This window comes from Mustela putorius, unplaced genomic scaffold, assembly GCF_011764305.1.
Source record: "Mustela putorius furo isolate JIRA1106 unplaced genomic scaffold, ASM1176430v1.1 tig00001451_pilon_pilon_pilon, whole genome shotgun sequence".
In the NCBI taxonomy this organism is placed as follows: domain Eukaryota; kingdom Metazoa; phylum Chordata; class Mammalia; order Carnivora; family Mustelidae; genus Mustela; species Mustela putorius.
In genome coordinates, this window is record NW_025421748.1 from 1,479,258 (window position 1) to 1,498,113 (window position 18,856).

Below are 18,856 nucleotides of genomic sequence, written 5' to 3' on the forward strand. Positions count from 1 at the left end.
CCACATTGTATTCTTTTTAAATCAATGCTATCAACATTTCATTTAAAGATAACTGAGGTACCAACCAGTGTAATAAGTCAAGAAAAAGAAGCAAAAGGTATATGGTTTGAAAATAAAAGAATGAAAAATGTCATAATGTAAAAAAGATATGACTGTGTAGACAGAAAATCCAAAAGAATCTATAGTTGAATTATGATTACCAATTAGTGAATAAAAAGACTACTAGTTTTAAAATATTATAAAGTCGATTGTATTTTTTATACCAGTAACATTTAAAAACTAAAATACTTAAAAAGATAACATTTACAACAGTACCAAAGTATCAAATACTTTAAAAAATTTAAGGAAAATTGTACTGTAATGCCACACTAAAAATTATAAAATATTTTAGTGAGAGAAATTAAAATCTTAATAGTTACAAAAATATATCATCCCCATTCACTGGAATATACAATAATTGTAAGATATTAGTTTGCCCTAAATTTATCTTTAAATTCAGTATAATCACAATCCAACCTTCAGCAAACTTTTTGTTGGAAACTAAATGCTGCTTTAAAAAGTTATACTGAAACACAAAAAATCAAGAAGTCAAAATGTTCTTGTAGTAGGAACAAGAAAATGTACTCTATTAGACACCAAGAGTCATTTCAAAGCTATGGCAATTAAAACAATTTGGTACTTAAAAAGGTACAAATATACCAATATTTGGTCTATACCAATAGACCAATGGTGCAAAATAGAGTACAGAAATGATCTATGCATATAGAAACTCTTAATTTACAGTTAATGGCATGCTGAATAGCAATGGGGGAATAAAACCAGTATTTTAAGATGGTGGGTAAAATCCATATGGAAAGAGTGATATGAGCAAGATTGCAGAACAGAAAGCCTCAACTCACTCTCCTACAAAAACACTGACTTTTAATAACAATATAAATTCAAAGAGCTTTCGGGCACCTGCATAGCTCAGTTGGTTAAACGGTGGACTCTTGATTTTGGATCAGGTCATGACTCCAGGGTTGTGAGATGGAGCCCCAAGGCACGTTCCACGCTAAGCATGGAGCCTGCTTGGGATTCCCTCTCCTCCCTATGCCCCTCCATCGCCCTCCCCAACCCTACTCGTGCACTCTCTCCCTCAAAAAAATAAATAAACTGAAGTCAAAAAGCATTTATGAAAATGCCTAAAACCAGTTAGAACAAAAATCGTAACAACAAAATACCAAGGCACACAAAGATACAGTGTAACAGCCCTATCAAGGTAACAAAATAGCTTCAGAAACTGACTCTAATAAGATGCATGAATTACCTAAGAATTTACAAATTAATTATCCTAAAGAAGTTCAATGCACTTCAAGAGAACACAAACAACTAAATGAAACTAGGAAAACGACACATGAACAAAAAGAGAGTATCACCGATGACCAAAAAAACTGGAAAAAAGAACCAAATGGAAATTTGGGGACTGAAGAATATAATAATTACTTTAAAAACTCACTAGAGGAAATCAACATCAGGCTTGATCAAGCAGAAAGAAAAATCAGCAAACTTGAAGACAACTCTTTTGGAATTACCATGTCAGAGGAACAAAAAGGAAGAATGCAGAAGTGAAGAAGACCTTAAGGGACTTACAGGACAAAACAGGTAATATATATGGAAGCAAAATATATGGAAGTTTCAGATGGAGAAAAAAAAGGGGCAGAGCACTTGTTTGAAAAAATAATGGCAGAAAACTTCCTAAATCTTCCCAAAGAAAATGGATATCCACGCTCAGAAAGCTCAAAAGGACTCTAAATAGGCTGAACCCAAAGAGGTCCACACTCAGACACACTACAGACAACCTGTCAAAAGTCAAAGACAGGGGCACCTGGCTGCTCAGTTCGTTAAGCACCTGCCTTCGGCTCAGGTTATGATCCCAGGGTGCTGGGATGGAGGATGAAACATAAAAACAAGAGTGCCAAAATCAGTATAAGATGTACTGAAAATAAAAGTAAAATGGCAATCAATAGTAAGTACTTCCCTATTAGTAACTACTTTCAATGTAAACAGTACCTTACCAAGTGGGAGGTATACAGCAGTAAACACCTACATTAGGAAAAAAAAAAAAAAGATGAGGGCTTCTGGGTGGCTCAGTGGGTTGAGTCTCTGCCTTCAGCTCTGGTCACAGTCTCGGGGTCCTGGGATCGGGCCCTGCATTGGGCTCTCTGCTTGGTGGGGAGCCTGCATCCCCCCCTCTCTCTACCTGCTGCTCTGTCTACTTGTGATCTCTCTCTCTGTCAAATAAACAAATAAAATAGTAAAAAAAAAAAAAAAAAAAAAGAAAAGAAAAAATATCTCAAATCAATAATCTAACTTTATACACTTCAAAGAACTAACAGAAGAGCAACAAATGAAACCCCAAGTTAGAAGAGGAAGGATGTAACAGACTAAAGCAGAAATAAAGGAAATGGAAGACAGAAAACATATCAATGAAACTAAGCTGGTTTCTTAAAAATATCTTCAATATTGACAAACTCTTACCTAGACTAATAAGAAAAAAAAAAAAAAAAGACTCACAAAAGCCAGAAATGAAAGAGATAAGAGGAGATATTACTAATTATGCCACAGAAATAAAAAGCACCTTAACAGACTTGTATGGGGGCACCTAGGTGGCTCGGTGGATTAAAGCCTCTGCCTTCGGCTCAGGTCATGATCCCAGGGTCCTGGGATCGAGCCCCTCATCAGGCTCTCCACTCGGTGGGGAGCCTGCTCCCCCCCCCTCTGCCTGCCTCTCCGCCTACTTGTGATCTTGGTCTGTCAAACAAATAAATAAATAATCTAAAAAGAGAGAGAGAGAGAGACTTGTACTAATAATTATACAACACATGGAAAAACCTAGAAGAAATGGATACATTTCTAGAAACATACAACATACCAAAACTAAAACATGAAGAAATAAAACAAAATTTTTAAAAGATTTTATTTATTTGACAGAGAGAGAGAGAGCACAAGCAGGGGGAACAGCAGGCAGAGGTAGAAGGAGAAGTAGGCTCCCCATTGAGCAAGGAGCCTAATACGGACCTTGATCCCAGTACCCTGGGATCATGACCTGAGCTGAAGGCAGATGCTTAACCAATCAATTGAGCCCCCCAGGCTCCCAGAAATAAACAGTCTAAACAAACTTATAACTAATAAGGAGACTGAATCAGTAATCAAACACATCCCAACCAAAAAAAGCCCAGAACCAGATGGCGTCACTAGGGAACTTTAGCTACATTTAAAAAATTAACACCAAATCTTCCCAAACCCTTCCAGAACACTGAAGAAACAGGAACACTTCCAAATTCATTCTATGAAGACAACTTCATCCTGATGGCAAAACCAAAGATACTAAAAGAACACAAAACTATGCCTCTGATGAATACTCAACAACATACCAAAAAAACTCCAAAACATGTCATAATGAAGAACAAAAACCGTATGATTGTCAAAACTGATGCTGAAGGGGCGCCTGGGTGGCTCAGGTTAAGCCTCTGTCTTCAGCTCAGGTCATGATCTCAGGGTCCTGGGATTGAGCCCCGCATCAGGCTCTCTGCTCAGCCGGGAACCTGCTTCCTCCCCTCTCTCTCTGCCTGCCTCTCTGCCTACTTGTGATCTCTCTCTCTGTGTCAAATAAATAAATAAAATCTTTAAAATATAACAACAAAAAACTGAAGCCGAAAAAGCATTGACACAGTTCAATACTCCTAACCCTAAGAACTCTCAACAAACTAGGAATGGAAGGAAATCACCTCAAGCTAATAAAGACCACATATATGGAATCTCACAGTTAACATTATATTCAATGGTGAAACACTGAAAGTTTATTCATTAATACCAGGAACAAGGCATGAATGCCCACTCTTATCATGTCTATTCAATACAGTACTGAAGTTCTAGAGGAATCAGGCAAGGGAAAAAAAAGCATTGAAATTAGAAAGGAAAAGGCAAAATCATTTGTTTGTAGATGATATGATCTTATATGTAGAAAATGCTAAAAATCCCAATACAAAATGCTGTTCGAACTAATAAATGAATAGAGCAAAGCTGCAGGTTAAAAAATCAACACATGTTTTTCTATACACAACCAATGAACAATCTGAAAAGAAATTAAGAAAACAATCTCATTTGCAATAGCTATCTTCAACAAATCTATGGGGTGGAGAACACACAAACTCTGTATCGATAAGGAATTAATACCTGAGATATATAAAGAACCCCTTCAACTCAACGAGAACAGAAAAGCAATCCCATTAAAAATGAGCAAAGGACTTCAACAGACATTTCTCCAAAGAAAATATATAAATGACCAACAAGCACAAAAAGAGGTATTTAACATCCCTAATCATTAAGGAAATATAAATCAAAACCACAATGAGATATCTCCTCACACTCATTAAAATGGTCATCTTGGGAAAAAAAAAAAAGAAAATAACAAGTGTTGACAAGAATGTGGAAAAACTGGAACCCTTAATGCACTGCTGTCGGGAATGTAAAACAGAACAGCCACTGTGGGAAACAGTATGGAGGATCCTCAAAAAATAAAAAATAGGGGTCACCTGGGTGGCTCAGTCAGTGGAATGTCCAACTCTTGACTGCAGCTTGGGCTATGATCTCAGGGTCATGGGATCAAGCCCTGCGTCAGGTTCCAAGCTTGGCAGGAAGTCTGGTTGAAATTCTGTCCCTTCCCCTCTGCGTCTCCCCCCTCTGCTCATGCTCTCCCTCTCTAAAACAAACATATCTTTTTTAAAAATTAAAAACAGAATTATCACATGATCCAGTAAACCCACTTCTGGGTATATACAACCAAAAAATTTAAAACAGGATTCCAGCATTACTCACAACAACCAAGAGGTAGAAATAACCCAAATGTCCACTGACAAGTAACAGACTGTATGGCATATCTACATACAATGGGAGAGTATTACGCTTTGGAAAAGCAGCAAATTCTGTCACAGATTGACATGGATAAACCTTGAGGACATTATGCTAACTAAAATAAACCAGTCACAAAAATACAAATACTCCATGAGGTATCCAAAATAATCAAACTCAGAAACAAGGTAAAATGGAGGTTGCAAGGGGAGGGGGGAAGAGGAAATAGCAGAACTGTTCAGAGGATATAGTTTCAGCTTTGAAAAAATATTCTGTTCCAACTACAGTGTGTATGTATTGAATAAAAAACACCTTTAACAAATGGGTATATACTGTTAAAATATCCCTATAGAGGATGCCTCTGTACTCTACTTGGGATTTTGACTTAATCACAAAAATCCATATGGAGAAAAAAAAGTTTACTCCCATTTCATCCTATCACAAAAATCAAATCCAGGTGAATTATAAGATCTAAATGCAAAGACAAAACAATAAACTTTTGAAAAGAGAAAACAGAGCATCTCCATAATCTCAAGACAGGAAAAATTATTTTGACCAGGATACAGAAAGCCCTAATAATAAAGAAAAAGACCAATATATTAGACAATGTTAAAACATCTGTTCACCCAAAGACACCATTAGGAAAGTGAAAATATAACCACAGAGTAGGAAAAGATAGGTTCATATGCAGAAGAGATTAAGAAATTCCTTTAAGTCAAAAATGAAACAAGATGACAAGACCAATGGAAAACTTAGGAAAGACATCTGAATAGGCACCTGACAAAGAATAAACCCAAATAACCACCAGACACTGCTACGAGGAGAGGCACAACAGCAGCGACAGGGAAGGCGTCTGAAACCGTAAGATGACGCTGCGTAAGCTGCCAAAATGAAGAGACTAACAGTACCAATCGTTGGCAGCGATGAGCAGTAACAGGAACTCTTACATACTACTGGCAGGAATATAAGCTGTTACAATTACTTTGGAAAATTATTTGGTAGCATCTCTCTAAAATAAACAAGCACGTGTCCTGTGACCATTAAGTTTACTTCCAGTTATGTACCCAATGAAGTGAATGCATTTAGGTACTTAGACTCATGTAAAGGAATGTTCTCCAAATGGGAAATCAAATTTAACACTTTCATCAACAGTAAAAGAGAGCGATCCGCCGTGGTGCACTCACACAAGGGAATGCTATCCAGCAATGAAAAGGAACGAATTATAGTTGTACCCAGCGTGGGTGAATTTCACAAATTATCAGAACTCAGAATGAGGGGGCTTCTGGGATACTTAATGTTTTTGTACTTCTTGATCTAGATAGCTGTTACATGAAAAGATTTACTTTGTGATAATGTACTAAGCTATATGCTTAGGATTTATGTACTTTTCCTGTGCTTTGTACTTCAATTTAAAAAACCAAAGTTTAATAACAGATGGAATAAGGTCAAATTCTAATCAGAATTCCAGGAGAAAAAGAATCAAAGAAGCTAGAGAATAACCAAAGACTGCAAACTTCCCACATTTTTTCAAAATGCCAATTTCTCAGACCAAAAACATCAATAAATTCCAAGTATGACAAATAAAAAGGAAACTCAAACCTACCCACACTGTGGTGATATGAAGGAAAAAAAACAGCAAAGAAAAATACAGTTAAAAGCAGCCAAGAGAGACAGATTAACTGTAAAGAAACCACAGTTAGACTGATGACTGAGTTCTCAACTTCAACAATAAAGTGAGAACACAGGAACATCACCCAAAATAAAGTGCCAAACTAGACACCCAGCAAATATCCAGCAAAACAACCTTTGACGAACTGGTCTAAAATTCTTCATTTTCTGGAAAGATATGAAAGGGAAGAAAGGAATGAAGAAAAGAAAAGAATAGGAGGGGCGCCTGGGTGGCTCTTTTTTTTTTTTAAGGTTTTATTTATTTATTTGACAGAAAGAGATCACAAGTAGGCAGAGAGGCAGCAGAGAGAGAGGAGGAAGCGGGCTCCCTGCTCGGCAGGGAGCCTGCTTCTCCTTCTCCCACTCCCCCTGCTTCTGTTCCCTCTCTCGCTGTGTCTCTCTCTGTCAAATAAATAAATTAAATTAAAAGAAAGGAAAGGATAATAGGAAATGAAAATTGTTTCTATTACCAAACTGTCACTAAAGGAACCAGAAAGAACATACTTTAGGTACACAATGACCCTGTACAGGCAGTCTGTGGTGGAAGAGCCAAAGGTACTGGCAAAAATGTAGGTAAATCTCGGGCGCCTGGGTGGCTCAGTGGGTTAAAGCCTCTGCCTTCGGCTCAGGTCGTGATCTCAGGGTCCTGGGATCAAGTCCCGCATCGGGCTCTCTGCTCAGCGGGGAGCCTGCTTCCTCCTCTCTCTGCCTGCCTCTCTGCCTACTTGTGATCTGTCTCTGTCAAATAAATAAATTAAATTTTTAAAAAAATGTAGGTAAATCTAAAGAAATACTAATGAGGCAATGATAATATTTCATTTATGAGAGAAAATATATAAACTCAGAACAATATAAGGAATATAAGCATATACAATTGGACAAGGGATGAAGACATTGTAATGTCCTAAGGTGCTTTACTCAGAAGGGCAAAGGTACTTATTGATTAGGCTTTGTTAATTATTCTTCTAAAATATGAATGTCTATCCTCCCTGCAAGTAGCAGAAATAAAACAGACAAATAGCAAAATCCTCAGGCAATTTTAAAGGAAGGCAAAAGACAAGGGGAAATATATAAAGAAAATTACAAAAAAAATACAAACAGAAAATAGTAAGATAAACAAATAGATCCAAATATATCACTACTCACAATAAATATAAATGGACTAAAATCTCCAGTTCAAAGCAAAAACTGTGAAAACAGATGAGAAAATAAAATGCAGCTATTTGCTGTTACACACCAAAACACGAGGTTACCAGAGAAATGAAATTCAAACCATGGACAAAGATATACCAGGTTAAGGATGATTTGATGCAAAGAAATACCATGAAAAGATTTTGAAAGAGCATTCTGAAGGATAAGCAATTTTTCAACGAAGTTACATAGTATGATTGAGTCTTAAATTCATTGCACCTCACTGAATTCAACTAGGGGTTGAGCTTAATAATGTCCTTTAGGAATCTGATTCTTTCGCCTGGTGGACTAGTAGTGTTCTTTCTGCCACAGGAACATTTGATAAGGATGCAATGAATGACTTTATAGAAGATGGTGATAAAGTGTTTAAGAGGTTGAAGTCTAGTACATAAGCTTGTAGCACAGTACCTGAAGTATTTTTAAAGGCTGACAACTGTTTGCAATTACAAATCCTGTTACTATTAGATTTTATTTAACTTTACTCACAAGCCTATCAAGGTCACTTTCTCAAGTACTTTACTGAAATCTAGTCTGTCAGTAATTTCTCTGCCTACATACGCATGAGTGTTAATTACACAAATCTACACATACGTACTTACATAAACACACAGACATGTAAAACACACAGTAATACTGTACCTCATAGGTAGTTCCATAATGGCACGTAAATTGGCATTGTCTGTTGGTTTCTGCATCTTGCTCAACATTAGTATAAAATATTACTCCATCCCCAGAGCAGGACACAATCTGCTTATCATTTGTGCATGGTAAGAACTTTGCACTAAATATATTTGCTCGGTGCCCTGAACGAATTGTTGTCAAAACCTAAAACACAGAGAAAAAGAGAAAAAAAGTTATTGGTAATTTATTATTTCCTAGAAAGAAACATTCATATTTAATACAATCATAGCTAGGAATAAAATTCTCATTACTATTCTTATGATCTCCATAAAAAATTATCATTTGATTCCAAACTAATATAATTTTTTTCAAGATTTTGTTTATTCATTTATTTGACACATAGAGATCACAAGTAGGCCGAGAGGCCGGGGGGGGGGGGGAGCGCTGAGTGGGGGGGAAGCAGGCTCCCTGCTGTGCAGGAAGCCCAATGCAGGACTCAATTCCAGGACCCTGAGATTATGATCTGAGCCGAAGGCAGGGGCTTAAACTAATATAATTTCTTAAAAATCAGAATCTCACATATTTTCCTTTTTTCTCTCTGAGATGTGAAGATTAAGTACCATCAATAGGAACAGTGTTGTGAGAATTAAATACACATATTTCTATTTGGTGTACCTGACTCATTCATAAGATCTGGATATATAAGAGGAGACAGAAACAGAGCAAAGAAGATGATTTTCATTATTTTAAAAATAGTTTCCTGTATTTCTCAGATAATCAACTTCAAGTTACTTTTAGAATTGGGGAGTAGATACAGGAGTGGGGAGAAAAAAAGGACTATCCTAAACTTTTTTTTTTAATTAAGATTTTATTTCTTTATTTAAGAGACAGAGAGAGACTGCGAGCGAGAGAGCACAAGCAGGGGGAATGGCAGAGGAGAGGGAGAAGCAGACTCCCGGCTGAGCAGGGAGCGCAGTGGGATGCTCGGTCCCAGGACCCGGATAGAAGGACCTGAGCCGAAAGCAGATGCTGAACGAGCTAAGGCACCCAGGCAACCCTCTGACGTACTTTTGAAACTGTTCACTAGAGGATTTTTAGTTATTCCCTTCCAGGATAAAGAAAGAAAAATAAACTGAATTTAAATGAATCGTGAAATGGTAAGATGAAACTATAGCAGAAATCCCAACATCTCCTTCCTGAATTGTATTTCTACACTGCAGGGCACCTGGATGGCTCAGTCACTTAAACATCTGACTTCTGTTCAGGTCTCGATCTCAGGGTCCTGGGATAGAGCCTTCCATCAGGCTCCCGGCTCAGCCGGAGTCTGCTTCTCCCTCTCCCTCTGCCATTCCCCCTGCTTGTGCTCTCTTGCTCACGCTATCTCTCAAATAAATAACATCTTTAAAAATAAAGACTAGAATTCCCGTGATAGAAATAAAACTTTTAAAAAGTTTAAAATAAATACGTAAATATTTCAACACATAGTGAAAATAAAGAACAAATCTCCCTAATAGTGCTAAAAATGAAGAGAAAGAAACTTAACAAAACCTGGGGGTTTTTTTGAGTAGGCAAAAGATCTGAATTCACAGTTCACAAAAAGATACACAAGGAGCCTTTAAGAATGTGAGAAAACATCCAACTTTGTTCATAAGGGAAATGCAAACTGAAGTTACACTGAGAAACTAATTCTCACTTTTCACATTGGCAAAAATGCAAGTCTGACAACATATTATGTGAGTAAGCCTACCAGGAAACAGGCTCTTCGTCATTTCTGCTGGGAGCACTAGATGGTGTAAGACTAAAAGAGAGGAATTTAGCCATACTTCACAAAACCACGAGTGCATTTACCCTTTGACCAAACAAGTCTATTTCTAAGAATTTACCCATAAGATACACCTCCAACAATACAAGAGAAAATGCACAAAGTTATTTAATGAGCTATTCATAACAGCAAAGCATGGGAGATTTATTGAATAAATCATGATATATTCCCCACATGTATGTACAATGAAAATTTAATGCAGTGGGAATCTGATGTACTTTTAAAAATGTGCTCAAACAAATAAGAGTATGTCAAATCATAAAGTTGGCTTTAAATGCCCCAACAAACAAATGGGGTAATTTAAGCACCAAAAAGTATTATCGGTAATAGATTAAATTTTTTAAAAAATCTAAAATCTCAAGTGATTTTTTCCAAAAAAGTTGTAGGGACAAAAGAAATACCCTTATTTACAAAATAATGTTAATAAATGTTGAAGGAATGACAATTAAAAATCACTATTTTGGGGCACCTGGGTGGCTCAGTGGGTTAAGCCTCTGCCTTCAGCTCGGGTCCCGATCGGTCTCTCTGCTCAGGAGGGAGCCTGTTTCTCCCTCTCTCTCTGCCAGCCTCTCTGCCTGCTTGTGATCTTTCTCTCTCTGTCAAATATTAATAAAATAAAATCTTTTAAAATAAATCATTTTTGTAACTACATTTTAACAACTGGTTAAGGCAAGAATCAACACTAAAACCAATATAAGAAAGATTGTTATGAAAGGGAGTATTTACAGGCTCAACATACCACTTCACAAACAGCTTATTAATTGCAAAGGGTAAACATACCAAACAATGGAGATATCAAAGCTAACATTATCAGTAAGGGGATAAATTCGTATCATGTACTACAATGTCACCTGTGGAGAACTCTTAGCTAAAATGTTTTAAATTGGGGCACCTGGGTGGCTAATGGGTTAAAGCCTCTGCCTTCGGCTCAGGTCATGATCCCAGGGTCCTAGGATCGAGCCCCGCATCGGGCTCTCTGCTCAGCAGAAGCCTGCTTCCTCCTCTCTCTCTCTCTGCCTGCCTCTCTGCCTGCTTGTGATCTCTGTCAAATAAATAATAAATAAAATCTTTTAAAATAAATAAAATGTTTTACATTTTAATCTACTCATGGAGAAACAATCAAATCCAATTTGAGAAACATTTGATATAATAACTGTTCTTCTATATTAATACAACAGTAAAACAAGTAACATATTAATATCATGCAAGACCAAAAATTTGAATGAACTATCTTAAAGAGACAAAGGAAATATGACAACATGTGAAATGATGGATGGAGCTGGGACTGAAAAGGCATGGCAGTGACAAAGAATAGCATAAACCAGTGAGAAAATCTGCATATAGACCATCTATGTGTATATGTGTATGTGTTATGTGTGTACATCATCAAATAGAAAATCTTATCTATAACAGCATATACTTGACTCTCGTCTTGCCTGATAAGTCACTGCCAATACTGAATTAACAACTACTGAACCACTGCTCCTGGAGAAATGTGTGGTTAGGTTCCTTTCAGCCTCTTGCCACAACACCTTCCTCAATCAATACACAGCACTGTTTTATATGTTTCTGTTTAAAGACCTTATTTAATATATACTGTTGATTCATTAACTTTGAACTCATGGCCAACAGCATTATACCTATATCATTTTTTTCTTCATAAGAAACATCCCAGTTTTCTGGTGCTTAGGAACATGAGACAGTATTTCAGCATGATACCTGGGGACGTTTTAAACTGAAATCATCAATACAAAAATGTGACATGAAATATACCACAAAAAAGATACTGTATGCATATCAGACTGTCGTCTTGTTTATCTCAGCTGGCAATGTGAGTGTTGATGTGTACTGAGTGACTCTGTTCTTTTGCCATTCTGCTCATGTGCATGGCCATATGACCAGGAAGGCACAGCAAGTATTGACTTAGGGGTTAAATGTAAATTTCCATGAGTAAACAAATTAGCAAATATAAAATCCACAAGCAATGAGGATCAACTCTGTATTCAGTATTACGTATTTTTAAAAATAGAATACTGTGGGGCGCCTGGGTGGCTCAGTGGGTTAAGGCCTCTGCCTTTGGCTCCAGTCATAATCCCAGAGTCCTGGGATCGAGCCCCTACATCGGGCTCTCTCCTCAGCAGGGAGCTTGCTTCCCCCTCTCTCTCTGCCGGCCTCTCTGCCTACTTGTGATCTCTGTCTGTCAAATAAATAAATTAAATCTTTAAAAAAAAAAACAAAAGAAGAATGTTCTTGTTTTTAGTAGATAAACACCAAGGCATTCATGAATTAAATGCATGATGCCTCCAGCTTGTGCTCATCGCTTAAAAAAAAAAAAATCTATTTGTGGATGTTCATTGTATTATTGTTTTGTTTTTCCAAAGTTTTAAAATTTTAAAACAAACTTAGGAAAATATATTTCAACTCTGTTTTGGGTTTAGCTTTAAGTATTTACTATATAACCCTCACTGCCAAACTCTTGCCAGAGACGCCTAACAAACGACAGCGCAAGTCTGGAGTGAGTATTAGCAGCCGTTTACCTTGACCACTCTGAATACGTAAGTCTCCCCGTTTTATTTAAGACCTAGATTACAGGGTTATGGCCAAAAGAAGGGTTTGCTGAATATCATGAACTACCCCACAGTAAATCTTCCATATAATGCACATATAATTAGGGTCAAATAAAAAAGGGAGGGGTGTTTTTTGCACCTGCATTAACCAAAACCAATGGAGAATAAAACTGAAATATTTAAAAATCTTTACTTCCTCTCTCCAAGTGTAAGACACTAAGATCTGGAAAACTAAGGTATAAAAAATAACTAAGAGAATAATTAATGTAAAGCCTTTAAACAAGATAGATCTCATGACCTTTACTGAACTCTGTCAGGTATCTTAGCATGGCTTACCAAGTAGCTAAATATATAACAGTCACTGCGTACAGTGTACGTATTAGTTTCTTCACCGATAGCCTTTTGTCTCTGCTTTAATCACATTCAGCAGACATTATTCTTAACAGTTCATGATTTATCTCCATTTAACAGGTTTATGCATAGCTTCAGAAACAAAAGCACTCCATACACTAATATGTGTACTGACATATCACATATTATTCACAAACTGATATGGATTTCTTTATTAAAGTAATCAAGATTTGAAGATTAAACAGTTGAACCTCCTTCCTTTTGGACAAATGTCGATTTCAGATGTTGTCGTCCAAACTTTCTGCCCTTCCAGCGTTCTCCAAATTCATCACAATGGCAGCAGTATCCACCCCCACGGCTGATCAAGTCAAAAACTAAAAAAGCACCCTTCATTTCTCTTTCCCTCATCCACTATAAAATAGCAAAATATATAAGATATATTTATATAAAATATATAAAATCCATCAGCAAATTCAGGTCCAAGACACATTCCAAACCAATTCTCATCACCTCAATGCCATTATCTTTGTCCAAACCACCATCTCTTCTCAGTGGGATTACTCGAGGGAGTCCTATCTCCTACTTCCTTTTTTTTTTTTTTTTAAAGATTTCATTTATTTATTTGACAGAGAGATCACAAGTAGGCAGAGAGGCAGGCAGAGAGAGAGGGAAGCAGACTCCCTGCTGGGCAGAGAGCCCGACCCAGGACCCTGAGATCAAGACCTGAGCTGAAGGCAGAGGCTTTAACCCACTGAGCCACCCAGGCGCCCCTCCTATCTCCTACTTCTAATCTTACTCCAACTCCACCCTCCAAACAGCAGCCAGAGCTCTCTTTTAAAAATGCAAATCACCTGTATGTTTAATACACTCCAGTAATTATTTCAGTCAGACTAAAACGTAAATCCTAGTACTGCCTATCAAGCCTACTATCTGACCACTGCCTACCATGTTAACTACATTCTGAACCACTCACTTCCTAATTAATAGGTAATTGTTGGAAGAACAAGTACTCAGGTGCATACAATCAGTAATTCCAACAAAGGCTGGAATTTGTGTATAGCTGTCAATACTAAATCTATACAATCAATACAGCTATATATTCTACTGGAGGTAAAGAGTGACAAGGTTGATCTTTTTAAAAATGATATGCACTTGGAAATGGTTATTATTTTTGGTAGCTGCATTTATTTTTTTATTTGTGCTTCCTTGAATCAATGTCTTAAAATACTTATTCAGGAAACATCTAAGAATAATGGCCTAGGGAGACAGAAGTTGGTAGAGTAACTTAACTGAAGATGTAACTGACATATTGTTAACTGGAATTACTAATAAATGTGAATGTGAACTAGGTGTAACATCTATGACTTTACTGATCATCAGATTAATCTAACTGGCCAACCAGGTATCTCTTTCTTCTTTCAATACGTCACACACAATGTTTCTAAAACCTTAAGCTTGGGGCGCCTGGGTGGCTCAGTCAGTTGGGCATCTGCCTTGGGCTCAGATCATGACTCTGGGGTCCTGGGATCAATTCCCACATACGGCTCTTTGCTTGTTGGGGAGTCTGCTTCTCCCTCTGCCCACCCCACTCATGTTCTCGTGTTCTCTTTCTCTCTCCCCCTCTCACAAAAATAAATTTTAAAATTTAATTTAATTTTAAAAAGGAAACCTTAATCTTGGTCCAGGAATATCCAGATAGAAAATGTCCGTTCTTCAATCTCTTGGTAAAAATCACTCCTCTCTGAAGCCAACTCATACCCCCACCTAAGGAATTAAATACAGAAATTCCTTGCCTTTCCTTTACTAATATTTTTTGGGCACCTACTATGTGACAGATGACTTACTAAGTGTTGAGGAAACAAAAAAGAAAGAACTGTCACTGACCTGAAGAAATTACTGTCTAATGGTGAGCAACATGGAAACAAACATAATATAATAATCTAATTATCTACAAAGTACAATGAGAACATAGATGAAGGAGTGCCTACATTTGCCCAGGGCAACAAGAAAGGCCTACCACCACAGCTAAAAGCCAAGAACTGAAGAATGTATTTAAATTTGCCAAGTAGGTGGGAGATGTTCGCCAAAGCAGGAGAACATCCCATGAAGAGAGAACAGTGCAAGCAAAAGCACAGAGTAAAGAAACAACATCTTATGCTCTGAGAAATTAAAGGTAGCTGGCTGAAGCCAAATCAAAAAAATCTTGCATATGTGGTACACTCAGGCCTTCCTTTATATTAGATATTACAAGGTAATTACCTTCCTTCAGTTTCATCTGTACCTTAAGGAGGTGGTCCTTTGCCGGGGGAAGGAGTGTCTCAGCATACCGTGGAGAGTCTGCTATAGGAATCAATACACTCCGTACTTGATGTGGGTCCTGAACTTTGTTTCTGTCTTACCTTGACCTTCAAGGCCATCAAGACTAAAGTTTATACATGCTTGGATTGACAAACACCTTCAGGGAGAAGAAAGTGGCTTTAATGCTCACTTCTCTGGACTTACCTTTTCCCTTCAATTTTGGACCAAGAATCCCTTACTATTAAGGAAAGTTACTTGTTACTTTTACAACAATTTTTAAAGACTTTAATCAAGAATATTTTAGTAGTTTTCAATGGGAGGATTGGTCCAAATAAACTAGACTACAATTACTGGAAAAGGAAACTTCTCTCTTATATTTGAGACGTACTATACATAAAATTAGGGTATGTTACCATTAATAAGGAATACTTCAAATCTCTTAACTCTATAAAAAACAATAGTGTTTCTGGGCGCCTGGGTGGCTCAGTGGGTTAAGCTGCTGCCTTCAGCTCAGGTCATGGTCTCAGGGTCCTGGGATCGAGTCCTGCATCGGGCTCTCTGCTCAGCAGGGAGCCTGCTTCCTCCTCTCTCTCTCTCTGCCTGCCCCTCTGCCTACTTGTGATTTCTGTCAAATAAATAAATAAATAAAATCTTTAAAAGAAAGAAAAATGAATGGGGAGAAAAATGTGGTATTTACATACAACAGAATATTGTTTGGCCATAAAAAAGAGAAAATCTGATATATACTGCAACATGTCTGAATGTTAAGGGCATCATGATAAATGAAGTAGTAAGAAAAAGACAAATGTTGTGTAAAACTTTCTATGAGGTATCTAGAGTAGTTAAATTCATAGAGGCAAAAGGAGGTGGTTGCCAAGGGAGGGGAGGAGAGAAGAAAAAGGAGCTACTGTTTACCAGGTACAGAGTTTCAGTTTTCCAAGATGAAAATAATCCTATAGCTGGATGTAGCCACAGTATCAACAATGTATATATACTTAATGTCATTAAACAGAATTACTAAAAATTATTAAGATAGTTAATTTTATGGTAAGTGTATTCTACTACAGTTTTTTGGGTTTTTTGTTTTGTTTTTTAAAGCGTGAAGCACTGCATCTTTTCAAAAACACAGATTATTCCTTTGGTGTCTACTCAACTACTATGAGTACTGTAAGCATTAAAATTCTGATAGTGAAAGTCAAAAAGCATTCCACATATACATCCTTCCAGGAAATTTCCTCTACTGTAAGGAAAAAGTTGTCCTAGAACAATATAATGATTTATAAGAAATATAGCTTTGGTCATCCAGATGACCAAAGATATATTTATGACCAAAGATATATATATTTCTCATATATATATATGGTCTTCTTTGAAAATGTTTCAGAGACAAGGTGAAATGGGTGTCTTGTTATTAATGAACATGACTTCTGGACCCCACCAAAGGCTAGGGACTGATTGCCAGAAGAAGCAATCCTGAGATTGGAGAGTTGGAACACAAGAGTGGAGAGGGGCTGGAGGTTTAATCAGTCAGTGACCAAAGACTTTTAGTCAATCAGGGCTATGTAATGAAGCCCCCATAAAAACCCAAGGGGACAGTTTTTTTGGCCTTTTGCAGCGCTTCCACATTTGGGGAATGAGAATGCTTTCATGTGCCACTGATCCAGGCCCTAAGCTCCAGGCTGGAATTGGGTAGAGGCTCCTTAAAAGACCTAGTAATTGCAGACCTAACACAAGTAGGATTTGAAAATATCAAGTTTCCCTCTGCTAAGTCAGGACAATTAAGTAAGGCTATCTCTGAAATAAAATTATGACCTGTCTTTTAATCAAGGATATCTTCAATATGAATCTCATTCAGGTTAAAGAACCACAACATTTATTTAAAAATCTTAACTGTTTAAATGTGGAAAAATAAGAAATACGTGAATAATTTATTCTATAAGATTGCTACTATTAAATAACAGTTTGGTCTGCCAATCAGTTGATACAAAAATAGGTGTATAGTGTCTCCATATACAGAGAAGAAAAGCCAATAAAAATCAGAAAGTAATTCTAATTACATAATCCTAAAACTCAAATGATTATGCCAGCTTAAGGTATTAGGTATCATGAATCATTTCACTAGAACCTAGATACTGTTTTTGAAAACTGAATAAATAATGTTTCTTAAACCACTTAGCTGAAGAGTAGAAAAGAAAGAAAAAATAATCACATCGACTTTTTTCCCTTAAGAATTGGTTTACTGAGATAATGATACTTTTGGCAATTTTACCTACATGAATAAAATGAAGCATATTTAAATTTGCTAGAGTCAAATGCTAGGTGAAATCTACTGTTTTCCTAAGAAGATTAAGGGGTAAGAATGATTTAACTTCCAAATTACATAACTACCTTGAGCAAAATAAGGATATTCATTACAAATGTCCATCCCATAATTATTTACAATTTCTTAATTTCTCTCATTAAATTACAGATCTTTTTAAGCCACTTTACCTTTCTGCTGTAAGGATTACTGATTACTAACTTGGTGTCATCTGAGCCAGATAAAATATATTCTCCAGTCTCATTCCAACAGATTGTATTAACCTAAAAAGAAAGCAAAAAATAAATTTAAGTAAACTGGACATTTAAATAAGTATGCTATCTTTCAATTAACTGATGATTCAAAATTTATATCACTAATAAAATCGTGTCTATCTCAAGGAGTATTTACCAGTTAATCTATTGAAAAAACATATTGTCATTTAGCAAACACTGTATTCTATAAACTGACAATGAAATGTCTGAATTGTTAAGTTTCATTGTTTAAATTTACTTTAATTAATTCATTTTATACCCAGAGACACAAAAAACAAGGCCATCTAAAAAAAAAATTTTTTTTACAGAACTCACTACAAAGTTATAGTAATCACGGCTGTATGCTACTGTCATGATCACAGACATATAAATCAATGGAACGGTACTGAGAGTCCAGAAGTAAACATTTATGTTCAAGTAATTTTTGACAAGGGGTCCAAGACCTTTCAATGGAGAAAGTATTTTTTCAACAAATCATGCTGGGACAATTGGATACACTCAAGAAAGGGAGACTATATACAAATATGAACTGAAAATGATCAAAAAATCTAAACTTAAGTGCCCAAACTGTAAGACTCTTAGAAGGAAACATAGGTATCAATCTTTAGGTTTACCAAAAACAAACAAACAAACAAACAAACAAAAAAGCCAAAGAAGAAAATAGTAAGAGTTGGCTAGGGTGTCAAAAAATCGGAACGCTAACACAGTGCTGACAGGAGTGCAACACTGTGTTCCTATTTAGACAGTCTGGCACTTCCTCAAAAAATGAAAGTTAGCCCATGACCCAGCATTTTCACAATAAGGGATACATCCAAGAAAACTAAACACATGTACCAAACAAAAACCTTTTCACAAAAACCCACAGCTGCATTAT

At 36.6% G+C, this 18,856-nt stretch overlaps 1 protein-coding gene across 8 annotated transcripts in view; it reads right to left on the bottom strand.

The window, feature by feature from the left end:
* Positions 1-18,856, bottom strand: part of DCAF6 (DDB1 and CUL4 associated factor 6) — a 139,019-nt gene that overhangs the window by 89,404 nt on the left and 30,759 nt on the right. For all 8 annotated transcript variants that reach the window (XM_045087772.1, XM_045087774.1, XM_045087777.1 and 5 more), the window contains exons 3-4: positions 17,899-17,991; positions 8,389-8,574 (exon numbers count right to left, since the gene is read on the bottom strand). In XM_045087772.1, the coding sequence (XP_044943707.1) occupies positions 8,389-8,574; positions 17,899-17,991 (279 nt within the window). The remainder of the gene's footprint in view (positions 1-8,388; positions 8,575-17,898; positions 17,992-18,856) is intronic.